Source organism: Leptopilina heterotoma, unplaced genomic scaffold, assembly GCF_015476425.1.
Source record: "Leptopilina heterotoma isolate Lh14 unplaced genomic scaffold, ASM1547642v1 Lhet_1355, whole genome shotgun sequence".
NCBI classification, from domain to species: Eukaryota; Metazoa; Arthropoda; class Insecta; order Hymenoptera; family Figitidae; genus Leptopilina; species Leptopilina heterotoma.
Window position 1 is genome coordinate 14,823 of NW_025110856.1, and position 23,749 is coordinate 38,571.

Below are 23,749 nucleotides of genomic sequence, written 5' to 3' on the forward strand. Positions count from 1 at the left end.
ATGGATTTGTTTTTTATACGCGAGCATGTTTTCGATTATCGATAATGCAATTAACGAATTGCACTAGTTCTTCATCTAGTAATGCGGGGACGGCACGTCCCTTTTTGCCATCAATATTTATGCGAACAAATAACTTAGATCTCTTTTGTTTTTCGGAATCCATGTGAGAATAAAGATCAGGGTGTACATTTTCGTCTACAGATTCTCTATTCATAAAATCATCGATTGAAATTCTTTCAACTTCTCCTGCCCTTTTTCTGTTGAATAACTGTAAAAGAATTAATGTGCATTCTGATAGCAGTTTCCAAGCTTCTAAATCAAAAGATTGCTTTAAAATATTAAAAGATTTCGTACAATTTTCTTTTAGATGCTTATACAAAGCATTAATATCCTGTTTTAAAGGTAAATTAATTTTTTTGGCACGTTTTGCTTTTATCTGATTTTCTACTACTTTTTTGTTTACGGCAGTAGGGAAATCTTCCTCAAAAAGTTCTAAGAATTCGGCAGCGCTTTTCTTTCTTTCTTGATATCCTTTTTTTATGCACTCAGCGATCCAGACTTTCATACACTTTTTGATTAAGGTTCCCAATTGTGATGCAACTGATGGCGACGCAAATAAACCGGTTTGTTCATTATAACCCGCACAACTTCTCACAGCATGTTTAAATGTATCATAGTTTTTTGAGTGCAGTATAAGGAAAAGTTCAGTGAGTTCTTTATTTACTTTCAATGCAGCTTCTTTAAGACGTCCAAGAAGACGTAAGTTTGCCCTAATTGAATCATACTGTTGAATTTTAGTATACTGCTCGCAAAATCTATTTCCCATTAGTATTATTAGCAAATCGTAACGAATTATACGTACAATATTATCATCATTCATCACTGGAAAGATTTCATTTCGTAAAATGGGAGACGCCCGTTCATGGATGAAGCCCTCTACGCGTCGACCTGAGACTTTTATTTCTTTCTCACCTTTCTTGTGAAGAGGATCACACTGTTTATAGTGAATGTGAATAGTCTTTTTCGAAAACGCCCCTAAACACATAGAGCAATGAATATAATCCTCGCCATTATTATTATATTTTTCTTGACGTCTTCGACACGTAAGTAAAACTCCGGTATTATAGTCCTTATTTGTGTTATGTTCATGATTTCCCTCCTTTCTAATTTTGTCAATTACTTTTCTTCTTTCGGCCGAGTTTTTAGGTAAATTAATCATTACTTTAACGTCTTCTTCTGTGTAATGTTTAAGTTCCAAATGTCTTGGCAATTTTGTGGTTAATTCCTTACAATAACGACAGAAATTTTTCTTCAAAGAAGAAGAACCATTAACTTTTGACGGAGGTACAGTTACTACGCGAATATCAACAGGAGGACCTACAATAATATTATCAAGACATTTTTCCGACGTATCTGACGCATTTTTAGATATATTGACGGATACTGTAGCAGAGGAATCAGGCACAAAATCTGGATCGTCAGTTAGATCTGTATCATTTGCATCAGTTACTTCATAACTAATAGAAGCAGAAATATCATTATTTGTACTATTACCTTGAAGAGGAGTATCATTACAAGAAGTGTGCATTTGAATCTGAATATTTTCAGGCAATTGAATAACAGGAAGCTCAAGCTCATGGACAATACATTCTAGATTATTTTCAGTATTATTATTCGGATTGTTTTGCTGGCAATCATTAAATTCTTTAAAATCGAATTCTAATAAGACGTATGGTTCTAAAGAAGTAGAAAACTTTTTCGGTATAATCTCATCTTGGTAAGCCTTAGAATTCTTGTGTTTTCTTTTTCTCGAAAAAGATTTAGAAAGCACATCAGTTGGGTAATTTGGTAATTTTTCAAGCATAATTACTGGATTACAATAAGGAAGTTTCGTTTTAATCGATATTTCCGAATGTGTTAGTTCTTTAGATTTCATCTGTGGAATCGGTTTCTCGGCTTCCAGTGGTGACTTGCTCTGAATCGGTTTTACGGAATTAACATTTGTCTGGGATTCAATCGATGTCTCAGACTGAAGCGGTTTCTTAGAATTAACAGGTGTCTCGGATTTAATAGGTATTTCAGACTGATTCGGTTTCTCAAAATTATCAGCTGACTCGGAATGTTTCTCAGATTTATATAGTGCTTCGAATTGAATAGACGTCTCGGACTTACTCGGAATCTCGGATCGAACAGATGTTTGGGATTCGATCGGTGTCTTTATTAGTTGACCCTTTTGTTTCTTTGAGATAGCTGAAAACAAAAAAATTAATTACAAAAGTGACTAAGTTTAACTATGTAAGAAATATTTATTACTTGTTTTTCAAAGAAAAATAATTTGTAAATCTTTAATGGAAGACTTGTTACAATTTTAAGGAATAATAGTTAATCTACGTAATGTACTACTCCGTGTGGCAGGGTGCACGTAGATTTCATCGGAAAAAGCTTTTGCCCATATACGCTTTAGAATTTTAAGAAAAACTAAAAGATAGATATTATAGGTTATATTATCCGACATTAAAAAAATATTGAATAGAATTCTCTTAGAAACTTTGAATTTTCTGATACTATTATTAGTAAAGTAATATTTTAAGAAAATTTTAAATTGAATAAGAACCCTTCTGGACGATATATTTCTTAAATTACTGGTACTTGTACTCGCAGAAGTTGTTAAGCAACTCCTGCAGGTAGGAAGGCAGCCAGCTGAGATGTGAGAATACCCTTACTGGCTTTTCAAGTAAAAATAATTTGTAAATATATTTAACAGATTTTTTAAAATAATTTTCAGGAACTACCTAATGCACTGCTCCGCGTGGCAGGGGGCACGTAGATTTAATCTAATATAAGTTTTGCACATAGTTGCATTGTAAACCGTTTCACCGACAAAAACAATCACAAGAAGAATGTTCCTGTCTGAAAGGTTAAACTCTTAGTAATCCAAAATACTCTCTTTTTTCGACTTTTATCAAAATTATATGAAAATAAAGTTTAACTTTTTTCACTTTTTATTCCCGTATATCCTAAATACAAAACGGGTTTCTTTAAAATATTCTTGTATTTTCTAAACCGCTAAAAACCAAAAGATGTCTCTAGAAAACCAAGAGATAATCTAAATACTCCTGTCTTATAAAGAATTCTTTTAACTGAACAAATTAACTAAACTACAAGTAAAATAATTTAAAATATAAAAATTGTCACTAAGATTTTACCTTTTTTTAACCAAGGATTGGTATTCAAAACAGATCTGCGCATTTCTCCATAATTCCACAATAGTTCACAATCAGGAGCAATATCCTGAGTCGCCTTAAAAAACACACGGGGTATTTCATTTATAACTTTAAGAAAAGGTTTAATGTTTTCTTCATTTGAGTGGTTTATAAGACGTCCTTTATAGTTGCTTTCAGCAGTAGCGTCAATAAACATTTTTTTATCACGATATTGAAAGTCTAAAACGTAACATCCTAAACCTTTTTCTTCGTAAACAATCTGGCGCTCTTTCATCTGACTAGCGCTTGTGACCAGCTCGCCAATATACTCCAGAATAGTTTCTCCTTTTTTTATAAAATGTTTAGTAAAAACACCCCGGTTTTTTGATTCTGTATCGCGTACATCGAAGTCACTTTCATCAATCGAGGGCAGGTCAAGTATATCCATTTTGAACAATCACGACCAACTAAAAAGAAATTTAAAATAACTGATTAAAAATATTTTGACAAAAGAGTTTAAATGTGAATATAGTTAATGAAGAGGACAACTTTCTAAAATCAGCAATATACGAATTTTATCTAGATGGTGAGGTTTTTAATTTAAACTTGTTAACAAGACTGGACAGTGGTACTCCTATTAGCTTTTTAAGAAAAATTGTAAGCACTAACTTGATTGAATCATTTGACACGAATTCTTTACAATATACGGGCGCTAATGAATCGAAACGTAGAATATTCGGACGAGTAAATTCAAGGGTCAAACTAAGACATCTGATTAGATTTATTAATTTATTAGTAGTTGACGATAAAACTATGTGTTCGCCGGTAGTTTTGGGTCGCGAAGGTTTTGCTGAATTTGGTTTTAAGTTAATAGAATCACATAACAGTTTTCTGGAATCAGCATAAGAAATTTTGAATATTGACATAGAAGATGTTAAAGTTGATAAAATTAAAAAACCGCTGCCAAGTAATTTTGGTGTTCATTTCATGAACACTTTGCTTCCTCATAGAAATAATAAAATTTGAAATATAAGAATTACTTTTAATAAAAGGGTTAAAAATCATTAAATCTTGGTCCAAAAAATGTGTTTTTATATATTCTATAAGATGGTAATAATAGTTTAATAATTACACATAAATTAATAAACAAGAATGTTGAAAAAATGATATTTTTCACAATTGTTGATTTTTCAAATACCAATAATTTCATAATTTCTGCCCGAATCAGGTTAAAAAATAGGTCAATCGAAGCGTGTTTTAATGCTCTTCAAGTTGGTAAAAATTTTTTGAAGTTACTTTTACATAATTAAAAAAAATTTTTATAAAAGTCAATATTTTTCCAAATTTTAGATTTTTAAAAGTTTAATATCTCCGGTTAATATGGACGAAAAATGTTCAATTAGAGCTCAAAAGATGCGTCTAAAAAAACTCTACAAAACTAAATACAAAACAAAGCTAAACTTCTACATTTTTCAACAAAATTTTCAAAAAAGTCTTATTTTCTAAAATTTTTTATTTTTTAAAGTTTAATATTTCCGGTTAATATGAACGAAAAATATTCAATTAGGGCTCAAAAGATGCGTCTAAAAAAACTCTACAAAACTAAAGAAAAACATTTATAAGTGTCCTAACATTTTTTTAAGTTATGTCCAAAAAACGTTTTTTTACAAAATGAAAAATGCAAAAAAAAATAGTTGAACTTCATGAATTGAACTGAAAATACTCTCATTTTATGTCCCCCGGGGAGACCTACAATATAAAAAAAAATTGAGGCCTTTAGCTCTTTCTCGTTCGGAGATATCGAGGCAAATGTAATGTTAGTACACACACACACACACACATCCGGACAAATTTTTAAAATCCGTTTTTTGGACTTCGGAGGACAAAATACGTCGAATTTTTTTTTTATTTATTTAGAACATTTATACGCGGAGTTCCTGTGCATATATATAGTACTAAAGTATTAGGCATAATAAAAAAAAATTTATAAATATGTCAAAAAATGCCAGTCCAAAATTTTGCTAATACAAAGCTTCCTTTATGAGGAAGCAATTCAAAAATTAATGATAAAATTTCGGCCGGAGATAGTCATAAAGTTGAAGATCTATTTCTCGCGGAATATATTATTCCAGGGAGACCAGATAAGTGAGATATTGTATTTCATACACAGAGTACACCTATATATACTACAGCGCGTTCAACCAGTTAGTCGCGTAGAGCAGCCACCGAGCACACACCACTGGGCCGCACCGAAGTCATAAGTCCCCACCGCGCAACTTACCTGGCTAGCTACGATACTTCTATATACCTGGCCTGCAAGAGTAATTTCGTCAGTTCGTCGTCAACCGAACTTGAATTTCGCTCCGAGCCCGAGAGAAGACAACTCTCTCCTTTCCCTCTATATTTCCTTTCTTTCTACCTAGTGCAGGTAGGCAGTACGTCAGGTACGTCTGTGGCTGCCAACCTAGACAACTTCCTAGAAGGAGCTGTACTCGAGACACAGGTACGTCAATGCAGCAGTAACTCGTGTTCGAACCCTGTGAAGAAGAGGTACTTCTCGACCTTTACAGAGTTGACGCATCAGGTCGATTCTTAGACTCGAGGTACATCGCGAGAGAATATGACACCTGTCAATCATTTATTCGCACTAGCCTCGTGTTGGGCATGAATACCGTGAACGCGAATCTCGGTATCTAGACTCTCTCTCACCGATTTTGGGAACAAAATCTACCTAGCGTTCACGATTCTAGCAATCGTCCGCATCGTCATCTAGGGGTACTTCTAGATAATACCCACGCGCATTAAAAGATTAGAACCTCATCCGATAAATAGCGGCATATCAATGTATTCTAGTTCTCGAAACAAAATCTAGCAAAAACGGTAGAGAAACGTAAAACTCGAAACTAACCTGTAACGCTGAAACTACCCGTCAAACTCGAAGACTCCGAATGAAACTAGCGAAAGATATCTCGTAACTGTTATTTCTAGCTCTGTCTAATATGTTCTACATTTATCTTATTTGTTAAGTTTCCTTTTGTTATATTTTTATTGTTTGTAAAATATACTTTTTTACGAAGATTTAACTACCGCCTTATTAACGACTACACCTCTGCTCTAAAACACTATAAAAATTCGTCCACTAGTAAAAACTGTACAAATTCTAGATGGCGCTCACGTCATCTTAGTAAAATTTATAGAATTTAACGAATTAAGAACCCGGACTCCATCCGACGAACAAATCCTTTGTCAAATAAAAGTCTAATCATTACAACGGTCACTATTTAGAGAAAAGCAGAAATTAAAAGAGATTTTTAAAAAATTGTTAGAATTAGAGCGAATAGAACCGAGCGAGTCCGAATATGTATTAACAATTGTTATGATTAAAAAGGAAAAGGGCAAGTTGCGTCTATGCATTGATTATCGTGTGATAAATAGACATATATTCGAAGATAATTATACTTTGCAATAATTTGAAGATCAGCTCGAAATTTTAAATAATAAGAAATATTTTACTTGTTTAGATTTAAAAGATGCCTTTCATCATGTCTTTATCGCAGAGGAATAAAAAAATGTACATCTTTCGTTACTCCTATAAAACAATTTGAATTCACTTGTATGCCTTTTGGCTTAAAAACAGCACCTTCACGCTTTTAAAGATTTGCTAACGCGGTTTTCAAAGACTTAATTGACTCTGGTGATGTAGTCGTGTATTTAGACGACTTACTTATAGCTGCAATATCGATTGTTTATTGAAATTGTTATAAATTAACAATAATAAATTGTTTAACAAATAAAAATTTTATTGTAATAATAGTAAAATACATTATTTATTCTTAGTAAACAATAATAGTGAAGTTCATTCATGATTGCAACTTTTTTTTACATTATACAAAGAGCAATACTCGTAGTATGTTGTACATTGAGGGTACATGTGTAGACAATAGCTATAAATAAACAATAAAAAATACAAAAAAAAAATTTTTTTTCGTAATGATTTATTACCGTATCCAGAACAGCTATTGAAAATGATAGTAAAATTTATCATTTCAAATTCGAATTATGGATAAATGAATATTTTACAGGATAAATTTTACCCTACCTTACGCTCGCCAGGTTAAAAAGAGCGTAGAATTTAATTTTAAAAAGACAATCTAACGTGTTTAATGCCCTGAAATCAAAATTGTCGAAATATTTGATTCTAGCAATATATGACCATCGAGCTGAAACAAAGTTGCATTGTGATACAAGCTCGCTTGGGTTCAATGCGATATTAATGCAGCGTAAAAAAGTGTAAAGTTTCATCCTACCTTTAATTTTTAAAGAGAGCGATTGAAGTTGAGAGCCATTATCACAGTTTTAAAATCCAAATGTTGGCTATTGCTTACGCCTTACATAGATTTCGAGTTTATCTTTTCGGAATCTCGTTTAAAAAGAAGAAGATTAATATCTAAATTTCCAGGTGGGTTATAGGGCTTCAAAGTTTTGGTTATATTTCAGAGCATAGAGAAAGAAAGCCAATGAATCATGTCGATAGTTTGAGTAAGCGTAGTAAGATTGATATTGTTAATGACAACTCTTTCGAAACAAACTTAGTGGTAGCTAAAAATAAGAATAAGGTGATAGTAGAATTGAAGAAAAAAATCCAGTTCCTTCAAGATAAATATTTTGAACTAAGAAATGGAGATTTGTACCGCAAAAAGAGATAACATTAATACGCTTTTATTTAATGTCCCAGATCTAATACAAAAAAATGTACTTTTTAAGTGTCGTGACAAATTAGGGCACCAGGGGGTATCGAATGTATATAATACATTGCGCAAATGTTATTGATTCTCAGATGTGAAGAATAAAATAATTCAGCATGTTAAAAACTGTTGTAAATGTATTGCGCTTACGCCTTCTTCGGGTAAAATCGACGGTAAAGTCGATTCACACCTATTCCTAAAGGTGACATACCCTTCGAGACAATACGCATATAGATCACGTGGATATATTTAACGAACGGGTTAAATCGAAATAATAATGCTTAATAATAATAATGCTTTAATAAATTCAAAAATTTTACCCGAAAAAAACTACGAAGTCGGCGGAAACTATATCTAATTAAAAAAACTGTTTTACCAATTAAAGCAATCCTAGAATTGTTATTTCGGATAGAAAAACTTTATTTACTTCACATGAGTGCCAGGAATTTTTTAAGAAGAATTACATACACCATGTAAACGTTGTTACCGGTTCCACGCAAGCTAATAGACAAGTGTAAATTGTACATAAATCATTGAGCCTAGTGTTAGGAATATTAATCGATTATGAAGGGGGTAAAAGTCAGTTCAGATGGCAGGGATTTCGAAGTAATACACGCGAGAATTGATAATAATATTGTTAAAATATTGTAAAAAATCAGGAACGATATGCAACGAATGCGGATAAAAAGCGAAAAGATGCGCATGAATATGAAGGTGATTTTGTCATGATTAGAAACTTCAATTCAACTAAAGGAGCGGCTCCTAAAATAATTCCACGATTTAATATATCCTACGTAATTTCAAAAGCTCTACAAATTAACGATTTGTTATAGAAAATATTGAGGAATTTCAAGTTTCCCAAAGAAAATATGAAGGGGTTTGGGAACCAAAAAATATGCGTCTTTGGTGTCTAAATAAATAAACATGTGTAAAGTATAACATGTATGTAATTTTTAAAAATAGTGTGTAAGTCTTATAATGAGAATTTTATTTTGTCTCTTACTTTCATTCTAGTAGTAATAAAACATGACTCTACCCTAGGGCATGACGTAGTCAGGATGGACGAACTGTAATGTAATTGTATAAGTAGTATTCGTATTGGAATGTGATGAATGAGCAGCCGAGGTAACTCGAAATTAGGCGAAAGCCTGCGATTAATGCGGTAAGAAACCAGACGCTTGTCAGCCGTGGATTTTATTAGACGCAATTGTGTTAATTGTTAACATTAATTTTTAAAACATTGCTTTAGAACCATTTTTCACAATTATCCTGAAATTACACTTTAACTGTCTTTTGTTTTTCCGTGAATTGACACCTTACACACATATATATATATATATATATATATATGTATAGAGTGTACGTTGTCACCTCCAAAATAAATATACAGCATACTTTGTCGCCTCATATATAACGTTGTCACCTCCGAAATCGGAGGTGACAACGTTTTGCTGTTTTTTCAATGCAGAATGACTACTAATAGCCTTTGACATCGTTTGCCGAAAAAGTGTTCGGAGGTGACAAGAACCATTCTCTACCTACAATGTTGGTACCCTAGTTCGAGTGTATATCGCTGGCGCTAGAGTCGCCAATCTATGTGATATACCCTCGACGTTGTCACCTCTACTGTATATAATAACAAATTTGGATACAGCAGCAACGTTCTCGCCTCTAAAATTTGGCAACACTGTGAAAGAATTAAGTTTACTTGAAAGATATTTTTCACGAAACGAATTTTTGGAAGTGATATAAAGTATGTTTCACCCATTTTCAAATTTTCAGTCTATTATGTTTAAATAAGTAATTTTAATACAACAGTTAGATTTAGCAAACCCACAAAATTTTCATCTGCAAACAAATAAATATTAATACATTTAACATGAAAATCATTGATCTTGCATCATTCAAAACACTAAAAACTTAAATTTTATATTTTGCATAAATTTACAGAATTTAGTTTTTAAATTCTACAAAGTTTATTCATCTAATTTAAAAAGAACCACATGCGTTTATTTAATAAGTATAAAAATAACATTTTTTTGCCTTGCACAATTAAATTGGGAAGCGGTAAACTTCACAAGAAAGTATTTTATAATAAATATTAAATACTGTTTAACGCTCAGTTTCATTTCACATTGTAATAATTACATATTTTAACAATGTATAATTAAAAAACGCATAGGTAGATAAATTTGAAATTTTATCATTACATAAATTAGTAAATTCAAAAATTCATTAACTAAATGTGTTTATTGAATTCGCGGGGCGGTGTTCTTGAATATTTTTTATTTACAAAGTTGAGCATAAGAAATGAAATTTTTATGTAAAAAACGGTTCTTGAACATCGCCACTATTGTAAAATTCGCAATTTTTTGCTAAATCTAACTTACAGTGAAAATATTTTGAATAACAATTTCAAAAATAAGAATTTAAAAATTCTATTATGAACAACTTTAGAGCAAATGATTGCTCTTAAAATTGTCGAACAAAAAAATCCATTTTTTTATCGATTTTTGATGATTTGACAATACAAGCCTTTCTAATCGCCAATTCTAATAAATTTCCCATAAACTACATTGCAGCCAAATAAATTGGGTACAGCTATTCTGAGCAACACTACAAACAGAAAACATGAGACTTACGTACTTTATTATCAATAATAGGTGTAAACAAGAAGAAATTGAAATTGATTTTTAAAAAGTTTTTAAACAATATAGTCTCAAAAAATGCTCTTTACAAAGAAAATTTATAAGATTAATATTTATAATATTTATAATTATATTATTATTTTTAAGAAATCTATTTGATAAATGTTTTGATTTTCATAAATTTTACAATAATTTTCTTTTTCTTGAAAGTAGAAAGGTTCTTTGATACTTGCATCTGTCCGTTGTGGCGGACCTTTCGGCACATTTAGACTGGCGAGACTTTTCCTAATTGCTTTTTAATTTTGCTGTAATGGCTTTTTCGTAGCCTCAACATCTAAGGAGATGCAAAGACTGCTTATGGTCATTACTAAATGGTCATTCTATCGCGATCCGTGCTTGAAGTAACAAACAAACGTTTAGTGTCAAGTATATGTATAAAAAGTGCCAAGAAAAAATTATTCAAAACAATATGAATTTGTGAAAAAATTTCATGCTATTATGTGTGCATTATGTAACAAGAAATCGTATTTGTGAAGTGCCAAGGATCTTTATTTATTGTGATAAATATTTTCGGGAAAACATTAGACTACTATGCTTCGATTCATGTGAGAAATACTACGAAGAATTACAGTATTTTGCTGCCACAATGACTTCTCGGGCGCAAAAAATGCTGAACATGTGTAAAGTAAGTAAAATTTTTTAATATTTGCATTCAGAAAGAAATGAAATCACCTGTATGGAACTTCTTTTATTTTGTCGCAAGTTTTTCTATCACTTAAGTGTCAATCTTTATCAACTTAAAAACAAAATCTTTTAGACTGCATTAACTTTTTCTAATTCTATATTAAAAAGAAGAAATTACACATTTTTAGGGTTCCGTTCATGTAGTGAACCGCGACTGTTCCCTTATGGAATCACTTTTGGTATTTTGGCCCCCTAGCCAAACTCAGCCTTTCCAACCTAAAAAGCCTAAAATTGATACTAATACGTATTTTCACGTGTACATTCAACCTAAATCACAGAAAAAACTCAATTTTTGTTAAAAAATGTGTCTCCCCCCCCCCTTTGAGAGCATTCGCATATGATATCAGGCTGTAGACGGTACGGAGGGGGTCTTCCCAAAAAATAAATTTATGTTCTTTTTCCACATAAAATATCATAATATGGCGTTGCAAAAGGGGGTACGGGTACGAAATCTTGAAAAAATGTGTGATATCATGTCTTAACACTTCCTTTAACTTTTACAGTTTTTAACCTAAAGAGCTTAATTAGTGTACATACGTATTTTCATAAATAGATTTCACGATAAATATCGCGAACCGATTAGGAATAGATTTAAACCTTGTATTTTAAGAAAACTTCTTTTTTTTTAAAAACGCAGTTTTCCCACCAACTTTTACAATTTTAAAGTGCACGAATTGCAATTTGCTATACAAACGTATTTTTGCAAGTACACTACACGCAAAATTTAGCGGAACTAATTGGAATTACTCTTAATATCGTTTTTCAGACAAAACAGATTTGTCTAATGAAATGCGTTTTTTCCCTTTAACTTTTATAATTTTCAATATAAAGGGTTGTAATTTAGTACATATACCTAATTCTATTAGTGCATTGCAGGCAAAATACAACGGATCCGATTAGAATTAATCTAAATATTGTTTCTTTAAAAAAATAATTTCTTTCATAAAAAGCTCTTTTGATTATTAATTTTTACAATTTAAGAGCTAAAAGTTGCAGTTTTATATACACACCTATTCTTAAAAGTACATTATGTAAAAAGTATAGCGGACGCAATTAAAATTAAACTAAATATCTTTTTTTTTAAATATTTTTTTTAAAGAATCGAGTCTTTTTTCATAATTTTATTAATTTTAAAGCTAAAGATTGGCAAGTTTCTATACATATGTATTTTTTGTGTGTTTTTTTTATTTTTATATTTTTTTTAAACTTATAATTGTGAGTTATTTATTTATTTAGAATTTATTAAGAAAGCGTTTAAATTTTCTCGATTTTAATACAAATTTCTTTTTGCTAGAAAATAAAAGACCTTTTTCTGCTTGCATCTACCTGATGTGATGGGCCATTCAGCTCATCCAAATTAAAGACACTATTTACTAATTGCTTTTTAATTCTTTTGTAATAGTGATTAACACACTTTCAAATACTTGCTTTTGAATAAAACTTACAATATGTATTTTAAGAAACAGAATTTTTGAAAAATCATTATTTTTGTTTTCGGGATATAAATAGACTAACAATAAACAAACAAATAAATGTACGGTAATTATAGAATTCTCATTTTAAAGCTTATCAAATTCCTCATCCAACGAGTTCAAGATAAGGCATTTTAGATTAATAGATATTTAATAAATAATTAAGTAATTGATTTTTATTTATAATTATAAGATTATAATATATTAATCTAAAATAATTCATACTAGGTTCGTTGGATTCGAAATTGGATAAACGTTTAGTTAGAAGTTTCGAATTACTTTTACTTATTTGTTTCAAAAGTATTTTATTTATTATCAATAATTATTTATAATAAATAAAAATATTTTAAAACAGTAATAATTGTAATCATGTACACTAGCTAGAAAATTTGAAATTAATTCATAAGTATCAAATACCCGTCGTACTCCAGTTAATAGAAAATACTTATATTTCTATTTTTTGTATAAGCCTTAAAAAATTTGTTTTAATTGAAAAAAAATTGAATAAAAAATTTACTAAAAATTCCTTGAAAGTAAAAATATAAATATTACAAAATTATTTTATGGCAAGAATCTTGTGACTTAAATAAATTGTTATAGGTGTGTATATAAAATTGCAACTTTTAGCTCTAAAATTGTAAAAATTAATAAGCAAAATAGTTATTATAACTAATTCAACTTAACAATTGATCCGTTTGCCAGAAAAACGCCGTAAGTCGACTTAATCCTTTTTTCAAAATATACTTACAATCAGATTATGTAATAAATATTTAGCAATATCCTAGCCAAACCTTGAAAACAGTTCCGAAAGTGTTACGAAATTGTTTTATAATAATGTCATCCCATACGTGTAACATCCGCTGTCACACGTTTAGAATGACATTATTATGGAACTAATATGTAACAGTTACAGAACTGTTTTCAAGTGTTTACTGGGAACATTTGATTAAAATTGTTTATTAAGAAAACAGTTTGAAGTAAATAATAATTTATTAAATGACTTACAATTATCAAATAAAACTTAAATATGAGTTTCCACAAAGAGCCTCAAAAACACTTTAGTCGTTTTGTCTTTAAAACGGTTCGATTATTTTTTATTATACTAATTTTATTTTATAATTTCACTTTCTTTAAGGTAGAGGAAGAAAAGAAAATCGATAAAGATAATTGTAAGGACCAAAGTTGGAAGATGATAGATGTTAAAGTAAGTTTTTTAGAACCAATATTTTTTTATATTTTCAAAAAATATTGAATTATTATTTATTTTGAATTTAACAATGTGATAGATATCCCAATATATTTTTCAAATTTGCTCAATCTATTTTATAAACCCAAAACGACTTATTAATATCGAAATTGAATTATTTATTCGCTAATTTTTAATGTTAATTAAATTAAATTATAATAGAGAGAAAGCAGTTATCTTACTTCCAAATTGCATTTTAATCCCTTTTTTATATGTTGACCTTTCGTAATAATGTTTTTACTTAAAAGAATCTTTTTTTTACGACAAAATCCAAAATATTATTTATTTGACATTTATTTTTAATATTTTTGTATACCAATCTATTTATGTTATTAAATTAATTTTATTATTTATCTTTTTTAAGGTAGTGGAAAAAACGAAAATTGGTGATGATAATTGTAAAGAAAAAATTGAAAAGCTGATACATATTCAAGTAAGATTTTTTAAAACCACTATTTAATTTCCTTACATCTAACTTTCTTGAAAAAGGATTTTAAATATTTACTGTTTATTAGGAATGGGTGAACAATAGTTGTATGAATGTATCAACTGAAGGTGAACCAATATACGCATTGAAAACTATGAACAAGGATGGGTTATTGAAAAACGTTTTAAATGTGTCAGCATTAGAAGTTGTCGAAGATCCATATGAATTTAAAGAAACCGATAGTGAAGTTGGTATCACTAAAGTCATGAGTATCAGTGATTTAATAGATAAGTACGATGTAGTTACTGGAGCTTGTATTTTGGATATTACAGCAGAAGAAAACGTTGAAAAATCTTATACAAATTTGAAAATCAATGAAAATAACAACGTTGAAAACATTATTACTAAGGGTAATTCAAAATCTCTTTGCAATATCGCCGCAGGAAAAAATGAGGAATCTCTCAAAGCTTTTGATGTAAATGAAATTGACAATATTCAGGATATGAGTAATGAGGGGAATTCAAATTCTTCATATGAAAACGTAAGTGACCAAATCATTTAATTTATGATAATGAATAATTTTTTGATTTTTTGCAGATGACTATCAACTCGTTTGTGATTCTGGAGCAGAACAATAACAGTATTTTGGATATTACAGCAGAAGAGAACTTTAATAAATCTTATGCAAATTTGAAAATTAATGAAAATAACAACGTTGAAAACATTAATACTAAGCATAATTCAAAATCTCTTTGCAATATCGCCGCAGGAAAAAATGAGGAATCTCTCGAAGCTTTTGATGTAAATGAAATTGACAATATTCAGGATATGAGTATTGAGGGGAATTCAAATTCTTCATATGGAAACGTAAGTGAACAAATCATTTAATTTATGACAATGAATAATTTTTTGATTCTTTGCAGATGACTATCGACTCGTTTGTGATTCCGGAGCAGAACAATAAAAGTTTGACAATTTTAATTAATCAACAGTATCATGAAAGTGAATCAAAGACACCTGACGAAGGACCCATATTTCATGATAAAGATAATGATAATATTTCAATAAGTTTTGAGACCCTTGATGATGACAGTAGAGATAAGGACTTCAAGATAGACGATTTTTCAGACAAAACTTCTTCATCCGCTTCGTCTGTTGATGATGAAATAGACGATGATCATAGCAGTATCATTGAAAATGTTAAAATAATTGAAAACATTATCAGTGACAAAGAAGAACAAATTGTATCATGTGAAGATGACACTTGCAAGATTAAGGTTTGGTACAATTATAATTAAATTTTTAGAAAATAATAAAATATTTTCTTATTTTAATTACATTGCAGGGAAAAAATGAAAATAATAAGTCAGCATGGTGTCCATTTTGTGAAGACGATGTTTCATCGAAAAACTTTGTGAGGCACATGGAAAGATCACATAAAGAGAAACCTGAAATTAAAAGCATTCTAAGTTTACCAAGTAAAAGTAAGGAAAGAAGGGCAGCATTTGACTTATTTAGAAAAAAAGTAAATTTTGATTTATATATCAATGGAACCACAAGACCGCTCAGACAAACATCCAACCAAGATTTGTCAGCCTTTTATCCATGCATTTATTGCACTGCGATGATTAAAAGAAGCTATTTAGCACGTCATTCCGCAGTTTGCAGTAAAAGAGGGTCAAAAATAAATGGAGATGGTCAAGCGATTCATCGCAATTATTTAACAGAGTCGCAAACATTGACAGCTTGCTCTACAGATCCAACTAACGTTATATCTAGACTGGCAGTGAAAGAACAGGTAATTGCAAAACTCTTTAAAATACAACTTAATATTTATTTATTAGTTCAAAGGTTATGTATAAAGTAGTTTTTTTCATTAATTATTCCATTAAAAAATTTTTTGGCATTGCTTAATAATTAAGTTTATATCAAATAGATAAGAAAATACTTTTTTTAGGTTTTCGGTAAAATGAAAGCAGACGAAATAGCGTTTGAAGCTAAAAAAGATCTTTTAATTGTACAGTTTGGTGACAATTATTTGAAAGGCCATAAGAGGGAACGAAAGGAATATGCGTGCAGTAATAGAATGCGTGAACTTTCGCGTCTTTTGATTGCCTATAGGGAAATAGTCAATAATGACAAAGTTTCCTTTAAAGATATGCTTAAACCCCAAAATTTGGATAATGTCCTTTCAGCCACACGGCAAATTTCAGGATTTAATCCATTGAAGCGAGATTTCAGTGCTCCAAGCTTAGCAATGCATATAGGCACATATTTGAAGGACGTAAGTGATTTGCTTCTACGGTTAATTTTGAAAAAAAGTTCAGGATTTACTACTTCATCTGAAGAAAAATGTGAGAAATGGTTAAAAGAAGTAAAGCATTTTAAAAATATTATTTCATCTTCGTGGAACATCGAAATATCTTCACTTGCAAACAAAGATTTGCAAGAGAAACGATGGAATAAGCCGTTGCTTGTGCCACTTATCAGTGATATCAAAAAGTTCAGAGACGAGACAATTATTTTAGCCAGAGAATGTGAAGAAAAATTTCAGAATTGTCAAGATGATGTGGTCACTTACAAAACTTTTGTGCATTGCGTCTTAGGATTAGTCATTCTTTTCAATCGGAGACGAATTGGCGATGTTCAGTACTTGAAACTTCAAAACTACGAAAAGGAAACAAAATCTAATTTCACTGATTTTAGGAAAGCATTGAGTGACTCGGAAAATGCCTTAACAACCAGATATAAACGCGTCGTTAATAGCGACAAAGGATCCAGAGCTGTCGTCATTTTAGTGCCGGAGTTATTACAAAAATTTATCAAAATCCTTTTAGAACAGAGAAAAAAATATGTTCCTGTTGAAAACGAATATGTTTTTGCCATTCCAAGTAGCAAAATTCAATGGGGGCAAGGCGATGTGGCGATACGCTTCCTAGTTAAAAAAGTTGATTTGCAGTTTCCTGAAGCAATGTCCAGCAACAAATTTAGGAAGCAAATAGCAACAGTAGCTCAAATTCTCAACATGTCCAAAGAAGATAGGAAACAATTTTCAAAATTCATGGGACATACAGAAAAAACACATGCTGAGTTTTATGAGTAAGTTAATAAGTTAGCTAAATAAATGTTTTCTCCTGCTACACACAAAACAATATAGATTCAGAATTATTTTAATCAACTTCAATAATTGATTTCTTAATGATTTTTTGACAAATTGTAATAAATTACTATTCATTTGTTGCAAACATTATATGACAATTTTTCTTTCCAGATTACCAATTGATATATATGAGACAGCGAAAATTTCCAAGTTATTGATGATGATGGAAACAGGATCTCTGCCCGTGGAATATCAAGGAAAATCCTTGACTGATATTGATTTCGATGAGAATTTAGAATACGCTGAAGAATGTGCCGAAGGTAAAAAACATATCATACATTACTAATTTTGCAGCATCTAATTCTGATACCTTGATTATAGAAAAGAACGACAAAACATCCGAGGCAATCATCACTGAAACCAGCATCAGTGATAGCACCCCGTCATGCTCTACTCGAGATCTTAATGAAGGTAATATTATAAACTAGTTTTTAATTCTTTTGGTTTTCATATTTGAAACAAATTTATTTAAGTCGTTCAAAACAATGATACAAATTAAATATAAGATTTAAAATCAATATAAGTAATGTGCGGTCGAATATATAATAAAAGAATCAATAAATAAACAATTAATATGACAAATTATTAAAAATTATAAAATTAAGCAAATTATTTATTTTTCAGATTTTCACTCAGATCTTAATAGAAATCTTGATTCATCAAAAGTCTCAGCATCAAAGAAGCAAAAAATGAAGAAATCTGGTAAGTGACATTAACATATCTTTTAACTGAATTTAGGAATAAATTGAACTAAAATATATTAATATTATGAACCGTAAAGTAGGGTTAGATTGTTATTATCAAATATTTATTTAATCTTCATTAAATTTTGATTTAGACTTTTCCATAATTACTGGTTCTAAAACTTGATTTTATTTAATTAAATTAACATTCTTAGTTTGTCAATAAATATTTTTTAAAAGATCGACGACTTTACTCCACATTTTAAGGAAAAGTTGTCGACATATAAATATTTTTCTAACCAACAAATTAATTTTTTTATGTAACGATATTAAAGAAGAAGAGTTAAATTTTATATATTAAAAGTATTAAAGTTTATTTTATTATGATTTGTTCCTAATTTTTTAAGAAAACATTGAAAAAATTGCCGACTTTACCCCATTTTACGGAACATTTGGAAATAGAAATCATACATATGTGGCATAGTTGGTAAATTTGCAATAGTAAATACCTTCCAAATTAAACAAAAACTATAGCAAAAAGATTAAGAAGGTTCTCCGAATGCAGTGGTTCTCTGTTTGATTTTTTTAATTAATCACATATTTCACGTTTATGCTTTCTCTCTCAATCTCATGCACTTGTCTCTCTCACCACTCTATTCACAATGTTAAAACAACCTAACTTTGTATTTCAAAGTAATTGAATTAAAAATTAAGTCCGGATAGCCCCATTTACACTTTTCCTATATTATTTCTTTTATTCGTTTATTTAATATATTAATTTTTTGATAAGATTATGCACCGATATAAAATCCCTAATTTTTTCTTTTTTCAGTGTGGTCGAAAGAACAATTACAATCAATAAATTATTATTTTTTGGCATTCATCAGAAAAGGAAACTATCCATCATCAAAGGAAATGATGTCATTTATCAAAGAAACAAAAAGTAGCAGAAATGTGTCACAAATAAGATCTAAGATACAACACTTAATTGGGAAAAGCGTCAAATAGTCTTAATATAAATAATTTTACAAAAGTAAAATATTTTGTCAAATAGCTAATTGATTAAAACCAGATATTTTAAGATATATACAATAAAACCTTAAGTTGTTTACCTCTTACTGCCTTACTTGTTTTAAACAATCGACTTTTATCTTTCTTTAAAACCTATTGGCTCATCTATTGCAATACATGAAGAATAACGATAGTAATTTCAGTGAATTTTTGAAACTATTATTTTAATAAAACAATACTTTTTCGGCGTTGGCTATAAATAGATTTTAATAAAGGGTAGTCATTCTGAGTAAAATTTAGTTAATAATTAAATCTACTAGACCTCATTTAAAAGTCAATAAATAAATAAAAATAATTAAATAACACAAATAAATTTAAAATATTAACATTTAAGAAATATAGAAAACAAATAAGATATAAATGAAAGAAATAACTATAATTTTGTTCACATATTTTTTTAAACAAAACAATAATTATTTTCATAAGAAATAACTAAAAAAATTAGTCTACCGGCTAAATCAAAAATTCATATTTTGAAACAATTTATATAGTATAATGCTTTCAAGATATCTGAATCCAAGTAGCCAACACACCAATGTCAAACTGCTGTATCATAAGCAATGCAATACGTTTATACCTTCGAAATATGGCAACACCGCTTGAGGTGAGTGCGTACAAAGCGTAACGCGCTTTCATATATATGGGTGAGGTCTCTTCGTACATGCTTTATCTGGAAATTATATATTTAGAAAATATAAAAAATCTTTACCCCTCTTTTGAAAAACCTGTTCAATGGATCCCCCTTAACATATATTTACAAAAAAATATTAAATATTTTCACGGGAAATGCTGGAGGCGAGAACGTAGAGCAGACTGCACGGAGGTGACAACGTACAGCCTATACATATATATATATATATATATATATATATATATAGACTGTACGTTGCTGCCTCCGAAATAAATATACAATAGACGAAGTCGCCTCATATATAACGTTGTCACCTCCGAAATCGGAGGTGACAACGTTTTGCTGTATTTTCAATGCAGATCGACGTATAAGAGCGTTTTAAAACATTTGCCGAAAATACGTATGGAGGTGACAAAGTTAATTATTTATCTGCAGTGACGGCATCCTAGTTTGAGTATATATCACCGGCGCTAGTATCGCTATACCTTGCGGTACGTACGCGACGTTGTCACCTCTGTTATATATTTCATTAAACACTGATATAGCCGTATCGTTCTCGCCTCTGAAATCTGGCAACACTGTACAAGACTTTTAACCATGTCTAGAAGTTTCTGTTCACTAACTGAATTTTGGAAATTAATGTAAAGCATGCACTTGTGGATAATAAATCCATTTTTTAATATCTTACCTGTCACTTATATTACAAAATTTGTTATACTGTTTGGTTAGTAATAATAATATTTATATTATAATAATTTATAATATAATTTTATTATTATTAAATTTAAAATAATTTTATTACTACTGCATATATATATTACAGTTTTTAAATCATATAGGTAATTTTACTACTGAACACTAAATACTTTTGTGTTATATATATATAGAAAATTATTATTTTTTACTTTGCACAGTAAAGTTTTATTTAAACTCGAATAATATAATTTTAATATTTTTATCTTGGAGTCAGCATTGTTTTGTTATTATTTAATCAATAAGAATTTGAAAAATAATTCTGAGTTCCATAAATTTCATTATTTTAAATAATTTATTTAGGTATTTTGAAAATAATTGATTAAAAAAATATTTAAATTATAGTACTTATATTATCAACTTAAAAATTGGTCATTCTCTCTAAAGAATAAGTAAATATGCACTTATTCATGTTTCAAAACTCTTCCACATAAGAAATAAGTGCATGTATACTTAAAATAAGTGAAATTCCACTTGTTTCAAGTGTAAATACACTTAAGTTTTTACGTTTTGAATTATTCATATCCAGAGAGTTCTTTAATTTATTGTGAATATAGACTATGAACGCTGAGATGCTTTTTGTATAAAATCGAAAAATTTAAAAATATGAAAATTAAAGTCGAATAAATTCATATTTGATTTTAGGGAAGTATTTGAAATCAATTACTTTAAGTTCTTTGTTGTTTTGAAGATAAATATAAAAAATAAATATAAAATATAATTAAAATATAAAATATATGTTTAGGTTTATTTAAAAAATGAATTTACATTTTGAAATATCAATTTAAAACAATTATTACTTTGATTTATTTTTAAATAAATCAGTTATAGGTTATATATAATTACTTGTTAACCCTTATTTTACTACTGTTTTTAATAAAAAATTTTATTTTAATTAATTAGAGATTAAATATGAATTTGTTTCAAAACTTAATAAATGCATTGCTATACAGTCAACCAAACGTTTGTAAGATTCAACTAAATAATTTCTTCCAATACGTTTATTTGTATTAACCAAATGGTTATTACACTTAACAAAAAATTTTTATTTAATATAACTAAAAAATTTGTTTATTTTAAGAGAAAAGATTTGTTTGATTCAAATAAATACTTTTAGTAAACGTATTTGGTTTATTTAAATAAATATTTTTGTTTACTTAATTTTGTTATTTATTTTCCTCTAATAATATTTGAATTTCCTAATTTAATATTTTCTAGTACATATTATTGGTTAATTTATAATTTATTATATAATCATTGATATTTTAAAATTAAACCTATAATAAATCATAAATTAACCAATAATATGTATACTCGAAAATATTAAATTAGGAAACTCAAACAGTATTAGAGGAAAATAAATAACAATTAAGTAAAATATTATATATTTCTTCATAAAAGCAAAATTACTTAATAATAAAAAAACATTTAAAATATTACATTAAACATATTATATGATTTTTATACATGTTCTCAGAGAAAAGTTTATTCGAAACAACCAACTGAAAACTTCACAAAACATTTTTGTAAATATTCTTCTCACTGGTACAAATTAAATATGCAGTAAGTCTAAAATGAACACAATGTATAATTTATTTAACCGACACTTATAATTTTGTTTCTTTGTTTTACCGATTTAACTAATAAATTTGACGCAAACGCGGACTGTTGACAAGTGAGATCGCCATTTTTTAATTCACACACGTACTTTTTGATACAAGCAAATATTTTTGTTTGACTCAAATAAAATGATTTGGTTAAATCAAAAAAAATTTATGTGTTGTGTCGAACAAATTGTATTTAACTATACAATATTCTCTATTCAAAACACAAATTTGGTTAAATAAAACAAACAACTTTTAATAAAAAATTTCTTTCCAATTACCAAACAAATTATACGTATTTATTAAAATAAACAAAATTTTTATTTAAATCAACAAAATTGTTTTATCGTGACAAATACAATTTGGCGGATAAGTCATTACACATAATTCTCATTTAACATAAAATTCAGTTGTCATAGATTCCATTTTACAAAGATCACTTGACATGAAAGTGAAGGAGCGAATTTCAAAATTGTCAAATCACAATGTTGTTGATAATATCTAATTGGTTACTTTTAAAATTCGCGCCGATATTTTTATGTAAAATGTAATTTGTGTAAAATGATTTTATGTCAAATGAGAATTTTATAAATGATTTTTATGTCAAATTTAATTTATGTCAAATGACTTTTATAACAAATGAGAATGTAAGCATTGGGTGCAAGAAGGGCGTATCACAAAAAACCTTAAGTTTTCAAACTTTAATAGCTCAAAAACTGTACATGCAAATTAAATATACTTTTTTTTAATTAATTAGTCTATTGAACTATCAAATTCAAGTGTAAAATAAGGGGAAAATTGTAATTAAATAATAAATAATAATGTTTTTCAAAAACAGTTTATTTAGCTAACGCCCTTCTTGCACCCACTGCTTCATATTATGTTAAATGTCTTTTATGTCAAATAAACTTTATGTAAAATGAAATTTATGTTAAATTAGAATATCTTGAAAAATATTACTTTTTTCGACTTTTTCTAAAAAATGCGATTTTTTCGACTTTTTCTAAAAAAATGCGACTTATCAACTTTTTTTCTTGTCTTAAAAAAATATTTGGGTCAGAATTTCTCAAACAGATCACCTAAAACTAAAAAATTTTCTGTTTTAACGAAAATATTCTTTTTTACTCTTAATATGGTTAAGAAGAATCCCTGAAAATATTAAGCCAAAAAATTGTCTTTGTAAAAGTTCTTAACAATTAAAATTTTTAATACTGCTAAATTAACAAATTTTTTCTCAATTTTTTGTCTTAATATTTTCAGGGATTCTTCTTAACCATATTAAGAGTAAAAAAAATATTTTGGTTCAAAAATAAAATTTTTTAGATTTAGGTGATCCGTTTGAGAAATTCTGACCCATTATTA

At 28.8% G+C, this 23,749-nt stretch overlaps 2 protein-coding genes across 2 annotated transcripts; one reads left to right on the top strand and one right to left on the bottom strand.

Annotated features, from left to right (window-relative positions):
• Nucleotides 1-3: 3 nt before the first annotated feature.
• On the bottom strand, nt 4-4,156 carry LOC122497738. The gene is made up of 2 exons (XM_043605005.1): nt 3,207-4,156; nt 4-2,250 (listed from the first exon to the last, which is right to left on the bottom strand). The coding sequence occupies exons 1-2, from the start codon at nt 3,649-3,651 to the stop codon at nt 14-16; spliced, it is 2,682 nt and encodes an 893-aa protein (XP_043460940.1). The 5' UTR covers nt 3,652-4,156; the 3' UTR covers nt 4-13.
• Nucleotides 4,157-14,582: 10,426 nt separating this feature from the next.
• Nucleotides 14,583-19,408, top strand: LOC122497742. The gene is made up of 9 exons (XM_043605010.1): nt 14,583-15,026; nt 15,083-15,352; nt 15,409-15,762; nt 15,831-16,283; nt 16,443-17,584; nt 17,757-17,905; nt 17,967-18,056; nt 18,270-18,347; nt 19,161-19,408. Exons 1-9 carry the CDS (start codon nt 14,595-14,597, stop codon nt 19,334-19,336), a joined length of 3,144 nt encoding a protein of 1,047 aa, XP_043460945.1. The 5' UTR covers nt 14,583-14,594; the 3' UTR covers nt 19,337-19,408.
• Nucleotides 19,409-23,749: the final 4,341 nt, after the last annotated feature.

Coding starts and splice junctions, on each gene's coding strand:
- LOC122497738 (XM_043605005.1), bottom strand. CDS start 3,651: ATGGATATACTTGACCTGCCCTCGATTGATGAAAGTGACTTCGATGTA. Junction 2,251..3,206: donor CAATCCTTGGTTAAAAAAAG/GTAAAATCTTAG, acceptor TTTTGTTTTCAG/CTATCTCAAAGAAACAAAAG.
- LOC122497742 (XM_043605010.1), top strand. CDS start 14,595: ATGAATGTATCAACTGAAGGTGAACCAATATACGCATTGAAAACTATG. Junction 15,353..15,408: donor CAAATTCTTCATATGGAAAC/GTAAGTGAACAA, acceptor GATTCTTTGCAG/ATGACTATCGACTCGTTTGT. Junction 16,284..16,442: donor GACTGGCAGTGAAAGAACAG/GTAATTGCAAAA, acceptor TACTTTTTTTAG/GTTTTCGGTAAAATGAAAGC.